General features: G+C 37.1%; 1 protein-coding gene and 2 long non-coding RNA genes across 3 annotated transcripts; 1 reads left to right on the plus strand and 2 right to left on the minus strand.

Annotated features, from left to right (window-relative positions):
* Positions 1–6,394: 6,394 nt before the first annotated feature.
* On the minus strand, positions 6,395–7,321 carry LOC127135408 (uncharacterized). Its single transcript, XR_007808543.1, has 2 exons — positions 6,909–7,321; positions 6,395–6,742 (listed from the first exon to the last, which is right to left on the minus strand). It is a non-coding gene; the product is annotated as an uncharacterized LOC127135408 (long non-coding RNA).
* A 5,559-nt stretch (positions 7,322–12,880) lies between these two features.
* LOC127074924 (uncharacterized) lies at positions 12,881–15,066 on the minus strand. The gene is made up of 2 exons (XR_007786140.1): positions 14,289–15,066; positions 12,881–14,216 (listed from the first exon to the last, which is right to left on the minus strand). It is a non-coding gene; the product is annotated as an uncharacterized LOC127074924 (long non-coding RNA).
* A 2,453-nt stretch (positions 15,067–17,519) lies between these two features.
* Positions 17,520–22,305, plus strand: LOC127074923 (uncharacterized). Its single transcript, XM_051016343.1, has one exon. The coding sequence runs from the start codon at positions 18,334–18,336 to the stop codon at positions 19,801–19,803; it is 1,470 nt and encodes a 489-aa protein (XP_050872300.1). The 5' UTR covers positions 17,520–18,333; the 3' UTR covers positions 19,804–22,305.
* Positions 22,306–25,856: the final 3,551 nt, after the last annotated feature.

Here is a 25,856-nt window from a genome sequence, read left to right on the forward strand (position 1 = left end):
AGGAATTTGATGAAGGTTGCATGATCGATATTGGCAGTTGGAAGCGAAGTGTTGTGATGAAATCATGTACCTGTCTTTTAATCTTATCCATGCAGCAAAGACACATGGAGGTAAGCAGAGAGATGGAGCCATGAAATTATATGTGTGTCAATTTCTAGTAATAGAGTTGTTGTGGCAGTTATTTATGTATTACTATATATAGGGATTCTAGTGTTTGAATTCAGGGTGACAAATCATTACAAAAACTTTATACACTTAAAGTACCCAGACAATAGCGAGAAACAAGTTAGTGATAAAAATGTATGATTTTGCATACCATCCTTTATATACTTAAGCAATTTCTTGTAGTTCTTATTCTTTACATTCTTACCCAAAAATTTACTTGTTTTTGTCTTCAATACTACAAGGATTTTGACCCTGTCGAAATCCCCTTACTTATTTATAAGTTTAGTCTTTACTTTCTTGCAAAGTTAGAACTTATGTTACATTTACTACAAACAGTTAAACACCCTTTAAAGAATTTATGTGCATATATCCTAGGATTCACTAGGTGATACTGCAAGTAAAATTTGTTAAAAGAGACTAACGATTGTTTACTAAAATTAAGGATAAAGAAATTGGCACGCCCAGTGGGACATTCTGCTAAAAAAATTTAAATTCACAAGTAATGTGTTTTTTTTTCTTTTACAAATTGTTCTTCGTGCCTGAAATGCTCTTCAGATTTGTGAATGTATGTATTTAAGAAGTGGAAAAGTTTAAACTAAAATGAGTCGTCCTTTGATGGATAATCCTACTTCTAATTCACAGAATAATCCTCAAAATGCAGTAAAACAACCAGTCATATCGACGATTGGAGATGTGGTTGTTTCAATGCCTATTAAAATAATTGCCCATGTGGCGTCATCGACGCCAATTCTGTCGACACCGACACAAAGGGCTATTCCCTCACCACAATCAGAGAGTCTTCCGTTTAACACTATTTTCGTAATACCAACTTTGGAAGACCCTAGTATGTCATTCCTTCCAAGTTTTACACTCCCTATGGACAATAGAGATTACCTATATGGTATGCCAACAACGATGATGGCGAGCCTTCACTCCAATGCGTCAACTTATGCAGATAACACAATGGCTATTGTGCCACCATTTAACCCATATCCTACCTCAGGGTCAATAATCAATAACCCTAGTCGAACGGTGTCACTGCCAGGATGATCAAAATATGCTCCCCCGCGATTTTGAATTTGAATATGACATCTCTTATGTCAGTGAGAGAGCAAATGGACGAAAGTAACCATGAAATGGTTAACATGCTGACTCAACATATTGGCATGGTGTTGAATCCCTTAATTCATAATACCAACCAAAGTTATGAACATGTCGTCGGATAACAAATTGAGGCATGAGACATAGCCAATAATGAGAATTTGAAGATGAAATACTTCCTAAATTCTTTGACAAAAAATGCATTTACCTGGTTCACCACACTCCCTCCTTATTCCATACATACTTGGAGTCTATTAGAAAGAGTGTTTCATAAGCAATTCTGCATGGGCCAATAGAAAATAGCCTTAAAGAACTGGCTAGCGTTAGGTGTAAGATGTCGGGGTCGATTGATGACTATTTGAACATGTTTCGACTTCTCAAAGCAATATACTTTACGCAAGTTCCTGAATATGAATTTGTCGAAATGGTCGCAGGAGGTTTAGGCTATTATATTAGGAAGAATCTAGACACTTAATATCTTAGGGACATGGCCCAACTGGCGGATAGAGTTCGCCAAGTTGAATGATTAAAAGATGAGAAGGCCATGTCGAGTAAGTATAACAAAAAGGAAAATATAACATATGTAGAAAGAAATGGTTATTTAGAACCAGATTGATTCGACGAAGGCATAGAAGAGAGCGAGGTCCATGTGGAAGAATTAAAGTCAGGGCCTCCATATGTTTGTAAGTTATTAAAACCGTCAAACCTAGCAAAAATGATAAGTTCGTCACCAAAACATATACTTTCAATATAACAAAATGTGACAAGATTTTTAATTTGTTAGTTACTGATTGGTGTATAATAGTGCCTCAGGGCCTAAAATTTCCCCATTAGAGCAAAGGAAAAAGAGAGGTTTTTGTAAGTACCATAATTTTTTAGGTCATAAAACTTCCCAATGTTTTCCTTTCAGGGGCTTGGTGCAGAAGGACCTTAAAGAAGGCATACTGTGATTCAGAGAAAAACTAAAAGCTTAGATGCAAGTGGACTTCGACCCCCATTAAAGTTGAAGAGGCGCACTTTGCTGAACATATTGAAATCCTGATGGTCGAAGCTACTGATGGCTTGGACATGGAGGTCGAACAAGTTGAACAGGATAATACTAAAGGCGTTTATGAAATGATGAAAGTATTTTTCATCAGGATGAAAAGAAACTCGTCGATTTCTTAAGTCGATTCAAACTGAGCAAATCCAATGTAGTGATGTTCCTCAGGTGTATCACAATGTTTGATTAGAAGGATGCGAAGGATCTTTGAACAGCCAGGCCTTCATATCCAAGGAATGGTGGCAAAGGTTCATCAACATATCGATTCACTTTTGACAAAAGAGGTGTTCCACATAGGAACCGGGACTTCTAGAGAAAGTATGGGATTTCTCAGAGGACTTATGTTCCTCCTTCAAGTGCACCTAAAGGATAATTGGTTAGGCTTGTGAATCAGCAAGGCCCCAACCAAAAAAAGTGGAAAGTGGTTGATATGGGAGTAGGGTCTTCCTACAATGACAACTCTTATGTGTGGAAGAAGTGTTCTTATGGCCCTCATAATTATAAAGGCAATCATCTTATGATGAGAACTCAATGGCGTCGACACCAAAGAAACAAGAAGGCTCCTTATGAGGCCTTAGGATCTAACAACAATAGCAAGGTGTATGCATACAAAGTTGACAAAATGGTCTAGAAACTAGTGAAATAGAGATTGTTACCAGTGGTGGCACCATGGAGAAAAAGTTCTCTGACCAAATAGCTCAGCCTGATGACGAAATGGTCACATACAATTTTGATTCAGTATCTAAAGATTATTTTGAAGTTACTTTCAACATTGTTTTAGTTTTACCTAGGGAGTATGATCGAGTCTCATAAGTTTCGAAAATAGGGGATGATGTTATGATGGAAGAAGCGGCGAATCAAAAACCCTTATGTTATTATGTGATGAATAATGGTGTGGTGAAGGAACACCATGCCATATTTGAAAGACCTAACACATACATCATGTATCACCTCAAGCTGTTATTTACTAAGGAAAAAGTAGACAACATTGGAGTAAATAAACTATTTGTCGATGGAGGAGTGACGGTAAACCCGATTCCCCATTATTTATTGAAGAAGAGGCGAATCAAAAGTTGTTATGTTATTATGTGATGAATAATGGTGTGGTGAAGGAACAACATGCCATATTTGAAATACCTAACACATGCACGATGTATCACCTCAAGCCGTTATTTATTAGAAAAAAATTAGACAACATTGGAGCAAATAAAGTATTGTCAATGGAGGAGCGGCAGTAAATCGGATGCCTCGTTATCTACTGAAGAAGACATGGAAGTATGATACAGGCCTTCACCGACACAACATGGTGCTCTTGAATTACGATGGGAAAACAATCCATATTCTGGGTGTAATTCAAGTGGACCTTTCAGTTGGCACTTTGACAAGGCTAACTCTTTTCATGACAATATTGTCCAAAGCAAACCATAACTTGTTGCTAGGACGAGATTGGATTCATGGCATTTATGCGATCCCTTCGACCCTCCACCAAAGAATCTCTATTTGGCACCCTGATGACATAGTAGAAAACATTGAGGCAAACTAGAGCTATTATATGGTTTATGCCAATCATGTGGGTAAAAAGAACTTCGACATAAATTTGGTGAATATTCCCCCATGCTATCTAGTTGAAACATCATTCACTCCACATAAGGATGCACTTTAGTTTCTGAACTTGCATCTCACCCATGGTTTCATTAGGGATCAAGAGATGATGGGAGACTTGAGCGTGGAAGAATGAGACGTCGCGCCAAATTAGGTGGACTATGGGCACTAATCATGATGACCGTTTCGAGTGCCTCTGCTTAAATTTTGGCATATATGGCTGAAAATAGGTTAAGAGCGGCCTTAGAGGCTGATACTTTACAAAAAGTTACTATTGAAGCCACCATTGTTGAAAATTTTGAAGTAAATGAATATGACCAAACAACAACTTCAGAAAGTCGTAGGCTCGACTGTATTTATGACAACAAGCCTCAGGGGTTTGAAAAAGACCTAATAATTTCGACCAATAAGATCCAAGCCCAAGATCCTCTAAAGAAGATTAATATGGGAGATAGAACAATCAAAAGACCAACATACATTAGTGATAAGGTCGATCCAGACCTAAAAGAGCAAGTGGTCAACTTACTTAAAGAATTCAAAGAATGATTTGCATGGGATTACAATGAAATGCCAAAGTTAATTCGAGATATGGTGGAACAAAGGCTACCAAATCGACTTGGGAAAAAGCCAATGAAGCAGCTTCCAAGGAGATTTTCCCCATAGATAATGTTTAAAATCAAGGAAGAGATCGAAAGGTTGCTCAGAAGAAAATTCATTAGAACGACCAGGTATGTCAAATAGTTAGCTAACATTGTATAATAAAAATGGGACCCTTAGGGTTTGCATAGATATTAGGGATCTCAATAATGCCACACCTAATGATGAATATACGATTCCTGTGGCAGAAATGTTAGTAGACTCGGATGCATATTTTCATTACCTAAGCATGCTTGATGGCTACTCAGGCTATAACCAAATCTTCATCGCCAAAGAAGAAGTACCAAAAAAGGCATTTCGATGTCCAGAGGCCTCAGGGACCTACAAATGGATAGTAATGCCTTTTGGTTTAAAAACTGTTGGTGCAACCTATCAAAGGGATATGAATTTGATGTTCCATGATTTCATTGATACATTTATGCAAGTTTACATTGACAACATATTCATAAAGTCATCGTTGAAAAATTGTCATTTAGACCACCTTCGACAGTCCTTTGAAAGGACGAGGAAATATGAAGTAAAAATGAATCCATTGAAATGTGCTTTTTTTGTCCGTGTATGCGACTCCTTAGGTTCTGTTGTGCAGAAGAAGGGCATTGAGATCAACCAAAATAAAACCAAAGCAATCTTGGACACCAAGCCTTCCTTAACAAAGAAGCATCTTCAGTATCTGTTAGGAAAAACAAATTTCCTAAGGAGGTTTATTTCTAACCAAAGTGGCAATACGCAAGCATTCTCGCCATTGCTTCGACTGAAGAAAGAGGAAAGTTTTAGATGGGAGATGGAACACGAAAAGGAGTTTGATGAAATCAAGACATATTTGACTGTCATACACCAAAATTTGTCCTCCCCTTTTACTTTTCATCCAACCTTTAACCTAAGATTCACTTGTACTCATTCTCACCTCATTCATGTGCATTATTCATTCACGTTAATACTTTCTAACAAGCATCATAGATTCAAAGCTTGTGGTTAATTAAAACTAGGGTTTTGTTTGAGGATTGGAGAATTGCTCACCATATGAGGGGAAACCCTAATTTCATTCCCTTTTGGACCTTGGTTCAAGAGGATTACAATCATGACATTTATTTATGTATTCAAAACCCTAATCCTTAAGGCCTTGGCTTAGAATGGCATCATAGTGTCCCATGGTACCTAAACCCTAATTCTTGACTTTTGTGTGTGTGTGTGTGTGTGTGTGTGTTAGGGGGTGCTCCTTGTTCATAAGGCTTGTTTTGATTTTGTGAAACCCTAATTTTTTGAAGTCCATTTGGTTTGGGATTGCTGATGGAGCCACTATGTTCGCTCTGGCTTGTAACCCTAGTTTTCTTGGTACATGCCATTGATGGTTCTTTGCTTGCTTGTCTGATCATCTTTGTCCATACAGTTGGGGTGTTGATCCTTTTGATTTGCATGAAAACCCTAGTCATGTAGCCTTGATTATTATCCGTTAATCTTAATTCTAGGAGGTCATCCAACTTGCACCATTCATTCAATAGCCTAATCATTTGCAATCTATTGTACACTTAATTGATTTTCTTACTTAAGTTGACTTTTGGTCAACTGTTGACTTTTTGGTCAACAAGTTGACCAAAGTCAACAAATCAAATTTTGATTGTTTTAGAGTCCACATGTTAATCCATTTCATTTTCTAAGTCACTATGAATCATTTGTCAATTATGTGTGATTTATTAACTTTGACTCTCCAAATATTCTCATTGTAATGACTTTTCCATTTGCATTAACCAAGTCCATTTGGAATACAATTCGAGGTATGAAAGATTGGTGCATTTTTATTGTAAATATGTAATAGAGCATTGCACATGATAAGCCAATTCCATTTCCATACAATTTTCATTCATAACCCTTCACAACCAACATACATAATTCAATACAATTTTCATTCATGACCATTCAAAACCAACATACATAATTCAATACAATTTGATTTCTCATTACAACAAAATTATCAACATTTCAAATTTACATCATGCACTCTAATAGCAAATCCACAACTAGAAATGCTATCCTGCATCGCCAATACACCAATTCAATCAAACTAGCCCCATAATATAGAGAGGTCCCACAATTCCATCATTCACACGCAACCCTTTTTGATTCTTCACAAAAACATCACAAACACCTCATAGCATAAAACTACAAGCCAAGTTTAACCTGCAGAAATTATAACCACTACTGTCATTAGGACATGGTGAAATCCAATTAATGCATGACTCAATTTCACGCATGCCATATTTTCTCAACAAGCAAAATTAACCTACATGCCCAAAAGCAACTGACATTAGAAATTCATAACATAAGGATCAGAAACAAGTTCAACCTGTAAAAGTAAGACTCTTGAAATTAACAGGTTGGATTCTAATCGTCCAATTAGCATAACAGGGCCAAGCAACTTATAAGTATAACAGAAAAAGCTCAGAAATCGTTTGAACCATGCAATTTCATTTTTCAACAGACCATCAATATCAGTTTACATTCATTAATAGAAACCCCTAACTAACTTTGATTCGATAACTTAACTCATCCTAACAGAAACACCACACATGGAATCATAATAACTACTAACAATTTCGATTTCATTTCCAACAGAATTTTGAGAGCCTATAAATTCATCAGTCTTCATCGATTCAGGGGGTCACGATTCATTCATTCATTCATTCCATTCATTCCATTCATTCTTTCCATATATTCATTCCATCGCAGAACCTCTCACTCATCAATTTATGAATCGAGGCGTGTTTGGTTTGATTAGGTAATACTGAACGGTGAACTCTTTTTAACTCACGAGCTAATATTTTCCCTTGGGCCTCAGGCCCAATCCTTTACATACTGCATCCACCTTACTTCCAGGTGCACCCCCTAGATCGCTTGGGGCCCTGGCTGAACAAGCATGATGAGCATCTGCTTTGAGGCCCAACCTGAATCCCTCATTGCACCACCACTAGGGCATGTACCCCCTTCCACTTGTGATGATTGTTTAGTCTCAATTAATTCTAGATTTAATTTGTTAATTATGATTAATTCTATCTTTTAAATTTTTTTAGGTTAGTATATAACTATGATTAATGTGATTAATTATCATTATTAGGTTAATTGTGACTAATTGTGATTTAATTGACTAATTATGAGTTAATTAGTTAATTATGATTTAATTTGTTAGTTATGATTAATCAATTAACTGTAATCAATAGAAATCTTAGGTTTAAGTTAATTAGACTTAGCCTAGTTTTTTCATCATATATTCATGTGTTGTTTTTAATTAATTAATTCTAAATAATCTTGATTATTAATTTCATTTAATCAATTTTTGTACATTGACCATTTTGCACTTAGGGTTTAGGAACTCCTGATTTTGCATGATCCCTTAGCTTAGGGTTTACTTAGGCCTCAATGATCATTTGTGCCTCATATGAATGTTGTTAATTGATTTATTTTCACGATCCCCTAGTTTATGGTTACACTTAGAATCATTTTATTTAATTAACTGATCATTCATTAGGTTGTATACACAATTCAATTGATATTTCTCACTCCCACTGATTGTGTTGATCAAAGTCTACTTTGATCAACCAAATCCTTTGTTTGTGCTTAAATCCCCATGCATATTCAAGTGATCAAAAGACCCTTGATCACTTGATAAGGCAAGTCCATTGTGTTCAAGTTGTACTGGATATACTGGATCTCAGGAGCTCAAGACCTCAAGATTCAAATCTAAGTTCAAGACTTCAAAGTTAATACAAGTCAAGCATAGCTAACAAAATGGATTATTTCTTAAGCACAACAGAGGTCTTAACACTTGTCAATCCTGATTCAAGTTGTGTGCCATGAGCCTTAAGAAATAGAGAAGAAGTGAGAGTGAAGAATTTATTAACTCATTCTGAATATCTTTGGGTACGGGACGAATGTCACAGTTGCTTATCGTGTTCACCTCTATTCATAGACTTTAGTACAATTCGAATCAAATAATTGTCAAGTCTTCTTCCATAACAAGCAATACTACACCATCAGGATCAACAATCAGGATCTCCTATCAACAACTTGTCAATAATGATTCAAGTCGTATGCCATGAGCCTTAAGTAACGAAGAATGATAAGAGTGGATCATTCTTATCCTTGTCTAGAATATCTTTGGGTACGGGATGAATGACTCAGTTGCTCAAGGTATTCGCCTTCATGCATAGAATTTAGTGAAATTCGAATCATATAATTTACAAGTCTCCTTCAGGAAAGAACATTAACCATTCAACGCTTCAACAATGAAGCACTTTTGCTTTATCCATCATACTCTCCTCTTTGGATCCAATGCCAGACTCCCCTCCTTGGTGTCCATACATACTTTAGGATGATTACCTTAGGGTCACACACTCATTTCCTAATCAATTTCCTCATGCACTGCCTATACAGTTATAGACTTTTGCGTCCTTTATTCCTTGCCTATAAAGTACAAACTTTGGCATTCTTGCCCTACAGAGTTATAAACTATGGCAAGATCTCTTTTTCCTATGGAGTTACAAACTCTAGAAAACTTTGATTTTGCCTATACAGTTGCAGAATTTGACATCATTTCTCTTTGCCCTTATAGAGTCACAAACTTTGGCAATCTCCTTTGTACCTTATATAGTTATAGACTATGGCACACATCATTGCACTCTGCCTACACTGTTACAGACTTTGGTAAACAGGAATTTCATTGTAAGTTACAAATTTTGACCTCTTTTTATCCTACCTATACAGTTAGAGACTTTGGCTATCATTCATTATGCCTTATAGAGTTAGAGACTCTTGCAATCTCCTTATGCCTTATATAGTTACAGACTATGGAACACCCATTGCACCTTGCCCTTTTGAGTTACAGACTTTGGCAATCTGTTTCTTGCATGCATAGAGTTATAGACTCTGGCAAGCATCCTTGCACTCATCCTTATAGATTTACAGACTCTGGCTACCTTTCCTTTGCCCTATGGAGTTATAGATTTTGACATTCATTTATTTCACCCTATGGAGTTACAGACTCTAGTTATCTCGTTATGCCTTGTGGGGTTGCGAACCTTGGAAAACATCTTTTCCAACCTTGTAGAGTTACAAACTCTAGAGCATCTTTGGTTCAGACCATGTCTTCACAAATCCAACAACACTTGTTCATTCATGGTGGTTGATTACCGTCATTGGTTAATTCCATACTCTTGCTTTTTAAGCAATTTTCTTTGCCTCTGGTCAATCCAATCAAATATCTTTCTTTGTTCCGTATTAGTTCCACAAACTACGAAGCTCTGACTTTCTCATTACACTGTGAGAATACATAGGCACGAGGGTTCAAATCCTCCGCGAGCATATTTATTTATTCTTCCTTTTTCCAATCATTCATTTTTTTATTCACTACTCAAATACCTCCATTAAATATCTACTACCTTCATTCACCGTATGTGATATACCTCTCTCTTTGAGTCAAATACATTATTTCTTTGAGCTTCATCCAGTGTTTGCCTTTGAACCGAGAGTTGTTTGCCTTATTGCCGAACATTTAATTCCCTTTATTTTCGGCCATACCATATAGTGGTCACATGCCTCAAGCTCCCCACATATTGGTTCTTGCCAATTTTACTCATAGGTTTAGACTTCATCCCTTCATGGAGTCAAACCATATTATCCTTTGGTTCAAACCATACTTTCATAATTTCTTTCCATCTCCAACCTCTAGTTCTATGAACTACAGAGCTCTGAATCCCTTATTGCACTATACGGATATGTAGGCATGAGGTCCATAATCCTCTCCGAGTACTCTATCTATTCCATTCTTTTCTTTTTCCATTATTCTTTCGCGAGTAATCTTTAGATATAACACCTATTCGAGTCAGAACAAGCAAAACGGTTCTCGTTAAGTACAAAGAATGTGAGGGTTGTTAACACCTTCCCCTTGCATAACCTAATTCCTTACCCATTTCTCTTTCCCCGGGGTTTTATCGATGTTTTCCCTTTCCTTCGGGAATAAATAAAGTTCGATGGCGACTTTGTTGTACCTTCAAGTGTGTGATGCGCTCGGGCATATTTGCGCTAGCTTCATTGACAAAGCCTCATATTTTGTTACCCTATAATAAATAAGGTCAGGATTGTACATATCAACATTAGTTTCTACTATAGGTAGCATGTTAGCGCAAGAAGATGAAAATGGCATCGAAGGAGCCATTTATTACCTTAGTTGAATTCTGAATGATGCTGAAACTAGATATAATGCAATAGAAAAGCTATGTATTTCTTTTTACTTTTCATGTAATAAGTTGAAGCAATGTATAAAATCGGTTGATGTCTATGTTTACTCGCATTTTGACATAATTAAGCGTTTGTTATCAAAACCTATCTTGCATAGTCGAATCGTGAAATGGGCATTGGCCCTCACCGAGTATTCACTAACATATTCACCTTTGAAGGCCATGAAAGGCCATATCATCACATACTTTATTCGACCACTCATTATTCGAAGCAACACAAAACGACATATGTGAAAAACCTTGGGAGTTATATTTCGACGACTCTAGACACACATATGGAACTGGAATTGGAATCCTAACAAATTCACTAACAGTGATTCCAACTACGTCCAAATTGAGAATAGATGGCCATTGTTCAAATAATGAAGCCGAATATGAGGCTTTTGATAACAAACCTCTAGATTTTATTGAAGTTAGGGGCAAAAGAAGTTAACATAAAGGGTGACGCAAAATTAGTAGGGAAGCAATTAAGGAAAGAATATAAGTGCATCAATGAAAACTTGATCATGTACTTAGTCACAACAAACTCGCTCTTGAAACGCTTCCATTTCGTCGACATTAATCATATACCTCGACTGGAGAACCAAGAGGAAAATGATTTACGTTAAGTCACTTCAGGATATAAAGTCCCCAAAGAAAAGCTTGAAGAGTTGATCGAAGTCAAGGACAAACTCATTTTGATTGAGTGTTCCCTAGGGACATTGTCAATGTCAAAACATGTGGAGTGCCAAACTTAAAAAGTTCTGAAAAGTTTTGAAAATTTTGAAACGTGCGAAGCTTTTTCCATTGACCTTATGTCAGATAGCGATTGGCGAAAAGCAATTATCGAATATCTAGAAAATCCCACAGGGACAACAAGTAGAAATATAAAATATAGGGTCTTAAGCTATGTGATGATGGGAAATGAGTTGTTCAAGAAAACACTCAAGAGAGTTTTACTAAAACACCTTGGAGAAAGCTAAGCATACTTATAAATTTCTGAAGTCCATACAGGGTCATATGGTTCTCATCAGACATGCCTAAAAATGAAATTGCTTTTGTTTCGACTTGGCGTTTACTCGCCAACCATGTTAAAAGAGTGCATAGAATTTTGCTAAGGGTTGTCAACCCACAAGTGAGTTGCACTTAATCATTAAGCCATAGCCTTTCATAGGATAAACTTTAGACTTAATTGGAAAAATTAAACCATCGTCGTTGAGGGGCCACAAATATATTTTAGTTGGGATAGATTACTTTACCATGTGGATAGAGGTTATCCATTTACCTAAGGTCAACGAGGAAGACGTGATCATTTTCATCCAAAACCACATTTTATACATGTTTAGAATCCCTGAGATTATTACCACAGATCAAGGTCAGTGTTTACAGGGCAAAAAATGGTGAAGTTTGCCTTAGAGATAGGGTTCAAATTGTTATTGTCGATGCCCTATTACGCTCAAGCCAATGGCCAGGTTGAAGCGGCCAACAAAGTCGTAATTGGTCGCTAGACCAAGCATTGACATAAAACTCTAGACCAAGCATTATGGGCTTATCGAAATTCCCCTAAAGAGTCGACAAATTCGACTTACTTATGGGAACGATTGAGTTTTGCCTGTTGAGATATACCTTCAATCTACCAAGATACAAAGACAGGTCAAAATTCAAACTTAGTATTGTTGGGGTATGATGTTGGATGGATCGGTAAATTTAGATGAATAAAGGTTGGTTATATTATACGTTCTAATAAGACAAAAAGAACGCGTGGCTAAAGCTTATAATAAAAAGGTCAAGGCGAAGACCTTCGCTTTGGGGGATTTGGTTTGGAAGGTGATTCTGCCCATGGACAAGAAAGATCAAACCTTGGGAAAATGGTCCCAAACTGGGAGGCGCCATTTCGAATCATGCAAGTATTTACAAGTAATGTATACAAAATCGAAGAGTTTTCTTCTAAAGGGATAATCATGCGAATAAATGGAAAATACTTGAAAAAGAGAGGCCCACATTGCAGGAAGTACAAATAAGAGAGGAACAAAATCTATACCTCAAATTAAAAACTGAGGTTGTTATTCTAAATTGTCAAAATGCCATAAAATGCATACTTAAGTTTAAAAAATAAATTGCAACAGTTGAAATAGAAAGTTCATAACAAGAAAGGAAAAACATTATAAAATGGAAGAGTAACCTTAATCCTCTCAAAATGAGCCTTTGTTGCCTCAAGTTGAAGGTCAGTTAGTGAAATGCTAGCAGTTATTCCTTCAATTTCTGCTTCCAGGCACTAGCATTGTCAAAGTGTTGAAGGCCAATTAGAGCCTATTTGCTCAGATTGGCTCGACTGACATTCTTGAGTTCAACCTTCCTCTCTTTATCCTTTTGTTACCTTTGATTGCAGTTCTTATATCTCTTTCTCCCACTTAAGGATATTAGCGTCACAAGAAGCAGTCTCCGTATCATCTTGCTTGAATGACATCTCAATTTCCTCAACACAACTATTGGACTCGTTCACCAAAGCCCATTCCAGTGATTGAGTTTCTTCTTTTGGATTTAACCTAAGAAGTGCCCCATTCTTCCTTTGGATATTAGCAGTGATCTGATCCAACAATATGCCGAATTCAAGAATCAAGGAAATAATAGAATTAAGGGCATTAGGTGTGTTGAGTTTCTTTAACATGGATTTGATTGGATAGGATAACATTGAGTTATCATGAACTGTTTGAAACAAGTGTGGACATAGGATCTTCAACTTTAGTTAGCGAAGCACTTCATCAATAGATTCGACAAAAGGTTCCCTACCTGGAATAGTTGAAGAGTTGGAACATTTTTCAGTCAAACTGCTTAGAAGACTCACCATCATCCTCATGTAACCTGAAGGATTTGTTCTTTTAATTTCATGCAAGTTCCTCTGGATTGAGAGAAGAGGTTCCAATGGTTATGGGGGCATGTAATATAGGTTTGAAGTTTTTTCCACCAGTCCCCAGTTCATTGTTTAAACCTTTAACTTTATGAGATTAAGTGACCTTTGGGTCCTTATGAAGAGTGTCCTCATGATCTGGACTTCCAGAAGGAGAGATATCATTTTTCTTTTTGTCATCAGGATTTTCATCCTCGAGGTCAAGGTCCATCTTGGGGTGAGAAGTCTTTTCCCTTTCAGACACCGAGGATGTTTCCTCAGAAGATGAGCTTTCGACCCGCTGGTTTATCTGGTTCAAGGAGAATTTTCTTGGGTGTTATTATTGGTTGGTCGACGGTGACGTCTCCGACGGCTTCTTGGATCTTCACAATTTGAACTGATGGGAGTTTATATTCCCAAATTAGACAGATGGAGAAATGGTAGACATAGGTGGTGTGTACTTAATACTGGAAATCGTGTTTCCAGAAGGAAGTTCCTGCAAAACTTTATTTGGTTAGTATTATGAAGATTTCGACTAAAAAGAAGTTATAGTAGGAACGAAATTCACCTTAGGCGCCTCAACATCAGGACTTGAATTGTCACTTTCTAGTTTTGTAGAGGCAACTTCTGGTGCCTGCTTAACTAGCTTGTCAACAGGTAGGGATGCCTTTTTCTAATCCTCTGCTTCAGGCACAGGGGAAATAGTTGGGACTAAGTTGACTTTGGGAGGTCCACATACAAGGAACTTTGGTTTCTTCTTCTTATTTTTAGGTGTCTCAGAAGGGGAAGCTTCGAAAAAACTTTCCTTTTCAAAGTCTTTGATTTTTACATACTTAAATTGTTTGAAAGGACTGTCCTAAGGTTCGCTTTCAATCTAGATTTCGACAGATCGTTAGTACTGATAAAAGCATTGAGTGATATGTATGCCAGAAGACCAAACTGTGTGTTAAGACAAACCTAGATTTATTTTCCTCTGACTAAGGCTCTTTCTTTTCTAGTCCTTTTCTTAGCAACAACTAAGCTGGCAGCGTCCCTGGTGGCTCTCCTCATATCAACAATTAGGAAGAATTTTGAAAACAAAGAAAAAAATAGAAAAGCACGAAGAGAAAATATAAGTTAGCCTCAAAGTTTCATTAATTTCATTACCTGTATGTTTAGTAGATAAAATTTGAACATGTTCAATATCAACATGAGTATGACTTGGAAAACTGTGTATGTCATGCTTAATCGCAACTACTCATTCGACATGTTTTTCCATTTGTTTTCTATAACTTCTAGTGAAAACCCACAGACAAACCACCTTAGAAAAGGCGGACAAAACGCCATAGAAAGTTCACTAGAAGGTAAATATGGAATTTTAGGTGTGTGAAAAAGTAACGCAAAATTGTATCTATCAGTTACATAAGGAGGAAAGCGTAGTTATGGCAATTTAATAGTAAGTTTTTCTTTCAAAGTCCTAGATGCCTTAGAGATAGTTTGCCTAAGATTACTTGGATCCTACACATTTTCAAAGTATTTATGAAAGGCTTCAATTTATTTAATATGCACACTCTTACCTTTAGAAAACTTGGTTTGCAAAGATGAAAAAGCTTCTATTAGTGAACTCATTAGATTCGACATAACTATAAATTGCTCAGCATGGTAAGTTCTCCACCAGGCATCGAACTCTTAAGTGCAATAGAAGGATGTTTTAAATGAAAAAAGTGTGAGATCAAGGCACATATTAGGTTACTTATTCAAATGCTCATTGTACTGCACCTCAGTCATTTTTACGGTGCTTAGGTAGGGACTAAAATAAGATCTGGGCAGAAGTTGGTTGAACTCAAACTATAGAGATACTAAGTTTGGTTGACAACCAACTAGTCCCACAATATCTTTAATGTTCCCAATCCTTGATGATAATATTCTTGGGGTGAGTAAAGCCTCCAAGATCTTGGTAGCTTCAGTCTCATGTTCACGGGCAAGAGAATGGAACTCTTGTTTGAACCACTCGGGCACATACTTTCGATTTGCAAAGGGAGCCAATGAAGGAGTGAAGGTATGAACCTTTGAAAACATCATGAAGTATTCAGTAAAAGCCTATTGTGTCGCGCTTCTTATATCACCAGGAGTCATTAAGGCAAGCCTAGTGCCTTCATTTCAACACTTTTTTATCTCTTCAACTTGATTGTTTGGTACATCCATTTGCAAAGAGGATTCAAACATGACATTCATCCAAGGTTGAAATAACCAATAGGGTTCGTCGAGTAAAAGGTTGGACGAGGGACCAAGGTTTTTTAGGGTATAGGTCGCAAGCCCTAATGACTCATAGAGAAAGCCTAAGATTAATTGGCCTGAACAAATGTTTCGGCCATTATTCAGGTGGTTGGCTAAATTGAGGAACCTTTTAGCCACCTTCATAGATTTGTGGTAGAAAACAAAACGGGACAACCACATTGTCAAGAAGGATATGTGTTCCTTATTTGACACTTCTTCAGTTTTGGTATCATAGTGATCAATAATAAATTTGGAGAAACTAGTACGTTTTTGTTCAAAGTTAATGATATCTTCGTCCTATACAGTTGGGTCGAATACTTCGCTAGTGAGGCGAAGGCCAGTGATGGCCTCCATGTTGAATATAGTAGGTGTTATCATCCCACAAGGTAATTGAAAGGTATTTATTGTGCTTTCCCAAAAGTACAATAAGCCAACAAGCATATTTTGGCAATATGGAGGGCCAACCCTTGACAGCTAAACCAGGTCATAAACACCTTATTCTTTCTAGATATTGGATTTATTAGATTCTACTTTATTTAGCCATGCAATATAATCTTCCTTATGTTTTGTAGAAGGAGTAGAGAGAAAGACACGAAACGTAGTGCTCATGTAGTTTAGGTCAATGGCTTGCTTAAGGCTGTCATACCCCGATTTTGGCCCTGAATTTTTTTCTCATAGATCATTCATTTGCATTGCTTCTCATGACCATTTCATCTGGTCATGAGGCAAACCCCCCAACGATCTTTATTTAGATTTGCTATGGCTTGCCATTCCATAACCATTAGTTTTTTACCTTTCCATTTGGCCTTAAATGTTTGATATCTTTTGATAGGATCGAGTGGAATCTCATGATTTTCATTCTTGTGACCAATTTCAATGCTTGACTTGTCTCTCTCATAGGATATCATTTTCCCTTTTCGTTCTTAATTCAAGGAGATTTCATCCATATTTACCATTTCATATTGGAAAACTTCCACTCATCCATACACATACTCATTCATATTTTAATTACTTCATTCATTTTTACCACATCCACTCACTCACAACCGTCATTTTCATGGCAAGTGGATTAACTCATAACCTTGGAATATTTTCTTTTGTCTCGCTACAAAATACCATTTTTCTTTTTTCATCCACATCACCTATACATGTTTGGAAATGTTACAATGGATGTGAAAGTGGAGTACTTCCTCTAATGTGTCTACAAGTGACTTTGAACGATGTTTCCCATAAGAACAAAAAAAACATGTTGTAAACTGTTGAAATTTGCAGTTTATGATTCATAGCGTGAGAAAGCATTATAGGTGCTTTACTAAGTTCTTACAACAGACTATGAAACGACAGTAACCTCGGAGCTGATGAAATCAAAAAAAGATTTTATTTTTTGCCAAACGATACAAGTCATGTTCATACGTCTTGTCGGTTGTTGCTGGTTATTTGGAAAGCCAGTATGGTTCTTCTGTGGAAGACATTGGGTGTAGAATGTACCATCTAGAACTTGATATATGCCTGCACAAAGGATAAAACTTTGATGATTGACGTACAAGCCCGTGAGATGTCTGAAAAAGATTTGCAAGCTGGGTTAAGATTGGCTCATCCGGAGGCAGTAAAGTATATTGAACCTCAAATTAGATTTGCCGTTAAAGCTGGTAAGTCTAAGAAAGAATACAGATTGTATATGCTCTCTGACAAAACACTGGAGAAAGTCAGTAATTTGGCCGAAGCACCTATTATAGATGTTTTACTGATCCTTCTTATGGAAAGTTTGAACGTGGAGAAGTATTAGAAAATATTACATAAAATGCAAAGAAAGTGCTTGAAGAAGAAGAAGAAGATGAAGAAAGCATAAAGGTTTTGTCAAAGACAGTAGACACAGTGAGGAAGAAGGTGGTCCGTAAAAGAATTATTAGTGAAGGATCCAAAGTTGACAGAAGACAGTTAGATGAAGTAAGACCCTTGTATTGTGAAGCTGGATATGTTTCCATGCTGCATGGATCTGCATTTTTTTCCCGTGGAGAAACACAGGTCCTATGTACGGTAACACTTGGAGCGCGTACAAACGCTCAACGCCTGGACTCTTTAGTTGGACCTCCGTTAAAGCGGTTTATGCTTCACTATAGTTTTCCACCATTCTGCATAAATGAAGTTGGTAAACACGGTACTTCGTTCCTCATCCTGATCGATCTGTTTCCACATTTGGCTTCGATTTCGCAGTGTGATCGGTTGCGAGGTTTTAGTTGACTTTCATGTTGTTTGAAGAAATTCGCGAGTTAGTTGTTTGAGAAGTGAGAAATGCAGCGTGCTCCAGTTACAGTTGAGGAACAACTGTTGCAAAAAGCGATTAACGAAGAGTGTCCATGGGAGAATCTACCGAAGCAGATTCAAGCTACTCTTTCTACCAAAGACAAATGGCACCAAAGTTGTTTCCTTATCATTGGGCGGAGTATGTTTGCCATGTAATGAGGGTGTCTCCTTTCAGATATTATTTTGATATGATTTTTGAAGTCATGAGAAACGAGCAACCTTATGACAGCATCCCAAATTTTAGTGCAGCAGATGCTTTAAGACTTGCAGGAATTGGGAGAAATGAATTTATTGATATAATGAACAAGTGCAGATCTAAGAAAATCATGTGGAAACTGAACAAATCAATTGCAAAAGAACTCTTGCCTACACAACCTGTAGATTTTCCTATTGAATCTTGGTGGGGAGTTTGTCTGGTGAACTTTACTTTGGAAGAATTTAAGAAACTCTCTGAAGAGGAAGTTTCCACTATAGACAAAATATGTAAGGAGGAAGCAAATTTGTATATCCTGTTTGATCCTGAAGTTATAAAAAGTCTCTATAGACGTGGATTGATCTATTTTGATGTTCCAGTGTATCCCGAGGATCGGTTCAAAGTTTCAAGGCTTGAAGGTTTTGTATCCAACAGGGAGCGGTCTTATGAAGATCCTATTGAAGAGTTACTGTATGCAGTTTTTGTTGTTTCAAATGAAAATGCATCTGTTGCGGAGTTGGCAACAACCCTACAGGCTGACTTGTCACAACTGCAGGCTGCTGCATCATTTGTATGTCGATTGGGATGGGCAACAAAAGTCATTGATCCATCCTTTATTCTTCAAGATACAGGTATACCTGGGTCTCCAAGAAGTGCAGTTAGTGATGAAGATGTTTCTCTTGCTAGTCATGGTTTTGACAATATCCATATTGATAATGATATTCAAGGGGATGCTTTGGGTTCAAGCAACCATGGTCCTCGTTCGGCCTATGTGCGTGTTGCCTTCATAGTTGATGCCAATATTACATCCTATCTTATGATGGGTTCTGTTTCACCAGGTCTGAAATCTCATGTTGTTACGCTCTATGAAGCGGATAAATTAGGTCATGCCAACATTTCTGATCTTTGCAAGGACCTTAGCACTCTGGAAGGTGCAAAATTTGAGGGAGAATTGCAGGAATTTGCCAATCACGCATTCAACTTGTGTTGTGTATTAGAGTTTCTACAATCAGGCGGAGTTGCTTCTGATGTGAAAGTCGAGGAAGGACATGATAAGATGAACATGGCTACTCCAAGCAATGGTGAACCAAGCTCTCTTACAACTGAAATATCTTTGTCTGAAAAACTAGGAGACTCTGCGATTATAGAAGCTGAAATAAATAATGATGATTTATTGAGTTTAGATTTGGAGAAGTCTGCCGAGGCTTCTGTTTCCTATGATGTCGTTCCTAGTGATGGAACCAGTTCTATTACATTGGATGGCAATGACATACTGGATCCTAGTAACATGAAACCAAGCACAATACAAAGTGTAATTGAGACTGCATAAGTCACATGATTCTTTATTCTTTGAAAAAACAACACTTATGGTAACCCTAAGGCCAGGTTCGGTTCAAATAATATCTGATACACTTCGAGCTGCATCAGTAGCATCTGCAACAACTACCAATGTCAGCCTTCTTAAGAGCAGTTTTATCATTCACTTCATCACTGGTCATTCCGCAAATATGTTTCCTAGCCTGCAAGCATTTCACAATCTCGTACTTGTGCTCAGGAAATACCCCGACAAATCCATCAGCCTTCTCGATCTGCTCATCTACTGGAAGAGCTGTAACAACAGTACCCTCTTCTGCTTTGACCGAGTAATGACGAAGATGCATACATGTTTGTTTCAATCCCAAGCTTCCGACCAGTTTTCTTGGTTTTTAAATTCTTTGCTTACATCACTATGCAGCACATGAGTTACATCACACGTGAGCATGGTAGTTTCATCAGCATCCTGTCTTACTTGGTTCAGTTTTCACGAAAAATACTCTAAATTGGTGACACCAACAACATGCGGGAACCTCTTTACAGTTGCTTTTGAAAACCATTCAGCACCATGTAGATCGTTTGGTTTGCACTTGCAGGTGTGATGTAGAATTGGACATGGCCTTTGAATCAGTTCCGTCGTTTGAAGTATTTTTGGAGAACGAAAGTCCCGACATTGTTGGAATATGCGTACTTGGATGAGGAGGGCTTGGTCTTCTAGAGAAAGGGGATGTGGATCTAGAGCTTACTCTCGATGGTGCAATCACCAGTTTTGGAGTTGTTCTTTCTTGATAGCATGAGAATATATCTGATGTTGATATTGAATGGTAGAATCCACCAGTTCATCAAGTGATGTCCTTTGATTTCATTACTTCTCCAGGTCTGCTGCACGGGCAGCAGTATAAATACGTGAATTCACCTGATCTTTGTCTTTCTTCATCTAATGTTCAGAAGTATGTTGAGGAACCCTCTAGAATATCTGTTAAACTAAATTCAGGGAATGCAACTCCCATTGTTAGTTTGCCAAGTCTGACAGGTACTGCTGGTGATGCAAATACTGCTAGTTTTAGGTTGGTAAAGCCAGAGCCAGACGATGATAACTTAAAAAAAGAATTTGAAAGTGGTTAATGCTGGTCCTGTAGATTCATTGGACAGTGTTACTGTCAAACAAGAATTTATTCAACATTCAATTATCAAGCTATCTAATTCAACTGTTAGCAATTCAAAGTTGGTTGGTTCTACAGTCATTAAATCTGAACCGTGTCACAAGGGTAGTCAGGAAAGATCGAAAATAGCAGAGAGTACTGCTACAGCTCAGTTGAGTAAAGTGTTGCCACAAATATCATTAAGTTCTTCTGCTTCCATGACAGGGTCAACCGGAAAATTGTAGTCGCGCAGGAGTCAATGTTGAGAAAGCATGTGAGAAAGTTTCGTCAAATCCTGAGCATGTTCCTCTGATTGAAACTCATGAATGAGCCTTTTGATCAACGAGACAGTGGTGAAGCCTGTGTTAGTGATGAAGAAAAGATAACCTTGTCTGCTGGTATGTTGGAGGATGCAACAACTGATGATGTTACTCCAAAACTTCACTGTGAGAACAAAGAATGCATGTATGAATTACTTCACCCTCCACAAGGCCTTGCCCTGCAAAAGTGCTTCATCCTAAATCTGCAGCACGATACACGAGTTAATATAATTTCATAAAGCAAAAATGCACTGCAGTAAATAAGTTTCTTACCGACAGTAAAATTTTCTTGGAGATGAAGAGAATTGAGGGAGGGACCACTATCTTGAGTGAAGACAAAACCTCCAGCATCCTCCGTACGAGATCCTCCACTGCACATCAGAGGAAAGAGATTAGTAGCATATAAAAGAAGGACCATTATTCACAAAAAACCCTAATTTTGGGGAGGAGCCGCTACTGTTCACTAAGAGAAAAAAGGAGTCTACGACAAGGAGAAAAGAAAACCATAGTTTTTCTTGGTGGTGAAGAACGGACAAGAAGATCAAAGACCGGTTCAGACGGAACCTTACCTACATCCGTCGGTAAATCTCGCCGCAACCGATTAGTTTCCTTTTCGAGTTTCTATTTCCATTTCTCCGTTTTAGCTTCCTTGAAGCTTCCATTTGTTTGGTTATCTTGCTGCAAATTTTTGATGTTCAAAATGGAAAGAAAAGGGATCTATGTACGTTAAGATGAATTTCTTTAAGTTCTGCTACTGTTTTCAACTTTTTGTTTTATTTAAAAGGCTTGGTGCGTTTTTTATGTTATGTATTAGCGTTTGAAACTATATGACAAGGATGCATATCCGGCGGAGTTGGTAAAGGGATGGTTTGGCAAGCTTCTAGTCTTGTGTTCAATACCTTGTGCTGCATTTTGGTTTTTTTAATTTTTTTTAATTCAATTTTTATTCACTATGTATATTAATAAACACTTATAAATTATAGGATCATTAGTTTAATCTTTGACTAATTTAGGCTTTATTTTATTATTAATCATTTTGTTCTATTTTTATTCTTATTTTTCGACTATTGCTTTTATTCTTTCGCCGTTATTTTTTATTTTATTGTTAGGCGTTGATTTTAAATTATGGATTCAACAATTCCCATGTTGTTATTCTGTGATTATTTATCGATAGATTGATGGTATTTCGCCGCGTTTTGATTAATCGCATATGACATTTCGATTGTTGTCAACATGTGCAAACCGGCTGTGAGCACATTACGTAGGATTTTGTTTATTTCTCAATTTTCATTTCCCTTGAACGTCTTTGCGTTATGTGACTTTGATTCGCATCCTCGCATTCCGATTTTAATCCGTGCACGTCCCAATTTTATTTCTTTCAATTTAGTTTTTGAATGTGTTGTAAATATAATTTATGTTTGATATTTTCTTCACATGGCTTACTCTTGGGCCTTCTTACAATGAGACAGGTCTCTTGCACTTACACTCATACATTGCATTATTTGTTGTTTGGGCCCGATTTAATTATTCCAGTACTTTGAATCCCCATTTGACAAAATGTACCCCACTCCCCCGATGTGTAATAATTTCACTGCTTTTCATTTCTTTATTTGTTTGACTGTTTAGTTTAGCTACTAACACAAGAATAAAATCAACCATTTCCAAAAGATAAAAAATAAGACTCGATCCAACGTCGAGTATTTTCTCAATAAACAAATCAATCCATTTCTTCCTCCCATTCTATTCCATTTCTTTCAAACTTTCATCAAATGCTTGATCCAACGTCAAGCCATTTTTCATAATAAAAACTCAAAAATATTAATTCATATTCAAGACCTTTTCAATAAATATGGAAATGGAACATGGTGGATACCACGCACTCCTGAGACTAGGGTTCGAGATGGATGTCTCGCCTATCCTAGCTCTCGCCATCATCCAAACTTATCTATTCTGTTTCTCTCAAACATTCATTCAAATTTCTCTTAAACGTCCATCAATGCTTGATCTAGTGTCAAGTCATTTTCACAACAAAACTCAAAATACTTAATTCCTATTTAACTTTTTTTTTTCAATAAAGATGGAAATGGAACATGGTGGATACCGTGCACTCCTGAGATTAAGATTCGAGGTGGATGCCTCGCCTATCTTAGCTCTCGCCATCATTTAAAATTGTCAATGCGGTTTCTTCAAACCCTTTCTCAATCAAATTCAAAACACTTAATCCTTATCAAACACTTTTGCAAATAAGATGGAAAGGGAACGTGGTGGATACCACGCACTCCTGAGACCAGGATTCGAGATGGATATCTCGCTCATCAAAGTTCTCGCCATTACTCAAAACACATCAAACCAATCAATTTCTTTTCTCTCCGCCGTGCGATTGACCTCTTCAACCTTTTCTCAAAACGAAAGGTACTTTGTTTCAAAACAATGCAAGGCAATGTTTCTCCACCTGTTTTGGGTAGTCCAACAATGTTTTCGTCGATTTGACACAAAGTAGCTTTCGTTAAAATCGACCAACAAACAAACATTTTTCTACCCAGAACTACATAAGCCTTGATTTCTCTGTTGACATACGTAGGAGCAGGATTTGTAAATCTTGTCAGGCCCACTAATAAAAAACTTAGGTTTAGTCCTTCGTCGAAAATCCAAAAATATTCTCCTTTCTTCTATTCTTTATTTCCCACCTAATAACTTAAACCCTAACATTTCAAACTAACATTAACGCGCACAACTAACCTAATGGTTCCCGTTGAGTACAACAGACGTGAGGGGTGCTAATACCTTCCCCTCGCATAATCGACTCCCGAACCCTGATTTGGTTGCGACGACCAATAATCATTGTCGTTCTTTCTTGGGTTTTATCGATATTTCCCTTTTACTTTTTAGGAATAAATAAAGTCAGGTGGTGACTCTGTTCAGTCCATCATTGCGAGCGTGCGATTGCGCTTCGCTAGGTCGTGTTCTCATTTTTTCTTGAGGTACGACAAAGGCAAACTACATGCTTAGTACGATGGTAAGAAGGAAAAAGTTCCTTCAACCTTTCAGCTTTTGCATTAGGGTTAGGGATTGGACCCAAAAATGCATAAGTTTTTTCAGAAACTAAGAAAGGGATAAGTACTTGAGATTTCCAGATCCTAGCTTTATCTTTTTCCAACGACATTTCTAGGATGTATTCCTGGTCCCCAGCAGCAATAAGAATCTTGATCTTAGCAACAAGTGGTAGCGAGTTCTTTGACTTAGATGAAGAGACCATAGTTACAAAAAAAATTGAGTTTGGGTTTGGAGAAGATGAAGTTGAGAAAATGTTGTTTAGAGGAATCAAGACGTGGAAAGAATACGAAATGGAATTGATAAAGGAAGTAGGTATTTATTAAAATGGGAAAAGACTCTTCATTTCTCCCTTTTTAACAAATGACGTCTTTTTAGGACAAGTGTTTGTCGCTGAAAGGCAGAGTAAGGCGTGCTGATTTTGATGGCCCACGATCTCCTAGGCAATATAAAGGTGTCATAATTGAGAGTTAGTGGTTGCACTTCTTAAAGAGACGTTTTGCTAAAGGTGTCATGATGACGATGACATCAACCCACTACTTGATGCATTGTTGAGAAGTTTAAAAAATTCCCATATCTCTCAGTTGGTCGAAAGTGGAATTATTGGGGGACAATTTGTTGGCATGAAATTTTGATATAATGAGCTTAGTATGAGGAAAAAGGGTTCATAAAGTACTTAGGAAAATGGTGCTAGATAATAGCATTTCGACAAATGGGATTTTTGTCCAAGGGCGTCGAAATGGTCATGTTGAGTTGAAGGTTGAGGACTTAGAAAACTTTCTTAGTGTATGGTATTAGGAGTTCTTATATGTTCTTAGGAATTCGACGAAGTTTGCATGATTGATAATGGCGGTTGGAAGCTAAGTGTTGTTATTAGATCATGTAACTGTCTATTAATCTTATCCATGCATCAAAGATACGTGGAGGTAAGCCAGAAAGATGAAGTCATGCAATTAGATACATGTTGATTGCTAGGAATATAGCTATTTTAGGCAGTTATTTATGTATTACTATATATAGGGATTCTAGGGTTAGGATTCAGGATGACAAATCATTACAAAAAACTCTATACACTCAAAGTACCCAGACAATAGCGAGAAACGAGTCAGTGAGAAAAATATATGATTTTGCGTACCATTCTTTAGATATTTAAGCAACTTCTTGTAATTCTTGTTCTTCACGTTCTTACCCAGAAATCTACTTGTTTTTGTCTTCTATACTACAAGGATTTTAACCCTGTCGAAATCTCCTTACTTCTTTATAAGTTTAGTCTTTATTTTCTTGCAAAGTTAAAACTTATGTTACCTTTACAACAAATAGCTAAGCACCCTTTAAAGAATATATGCACGTATTTTCTAGGATTCACTAGTTGATCTTGCAAGTAAACTTTGTAAAAGAGACTAGCGATTGTTTACCAAAAGTTAAGGGTAAACAACATCGCAGGCAAAACATATAGCTCGTGGGGGACATATGTAGACATTTTTTATTTATTATTATTTGTATATTATGTGTACTATTAGTCATACATTTTTCCCGTATAGTTTATTAGATAAAAT

Source organism: Lathyrus oleraceus, chromosome 4, assembly GCF_024323335.1.
Source record: "Lathyrus oleraceus cultivar Zhongwan6 chromosome 4, CAAS_Psat_ZW6_1.0, whole genome shotgun sequence".
NCBI classification, from domain to species: domain Eukaryota; kingdom Viridiplantae; phylum Streptophyta; class Magnoliopsida; order Fabales; family Fabaceae; genus Lathyrus; species Lathyrus oleraceus.

Coding starts and splice junctions, on each gene's coding strand:
- LOC127074923 (XM_051016343.1), top strand. CDS start 18,334: ATGGGAGAATCTACCGAAGCAGATTCAAGCTACTCTTTCTACCAAAGA.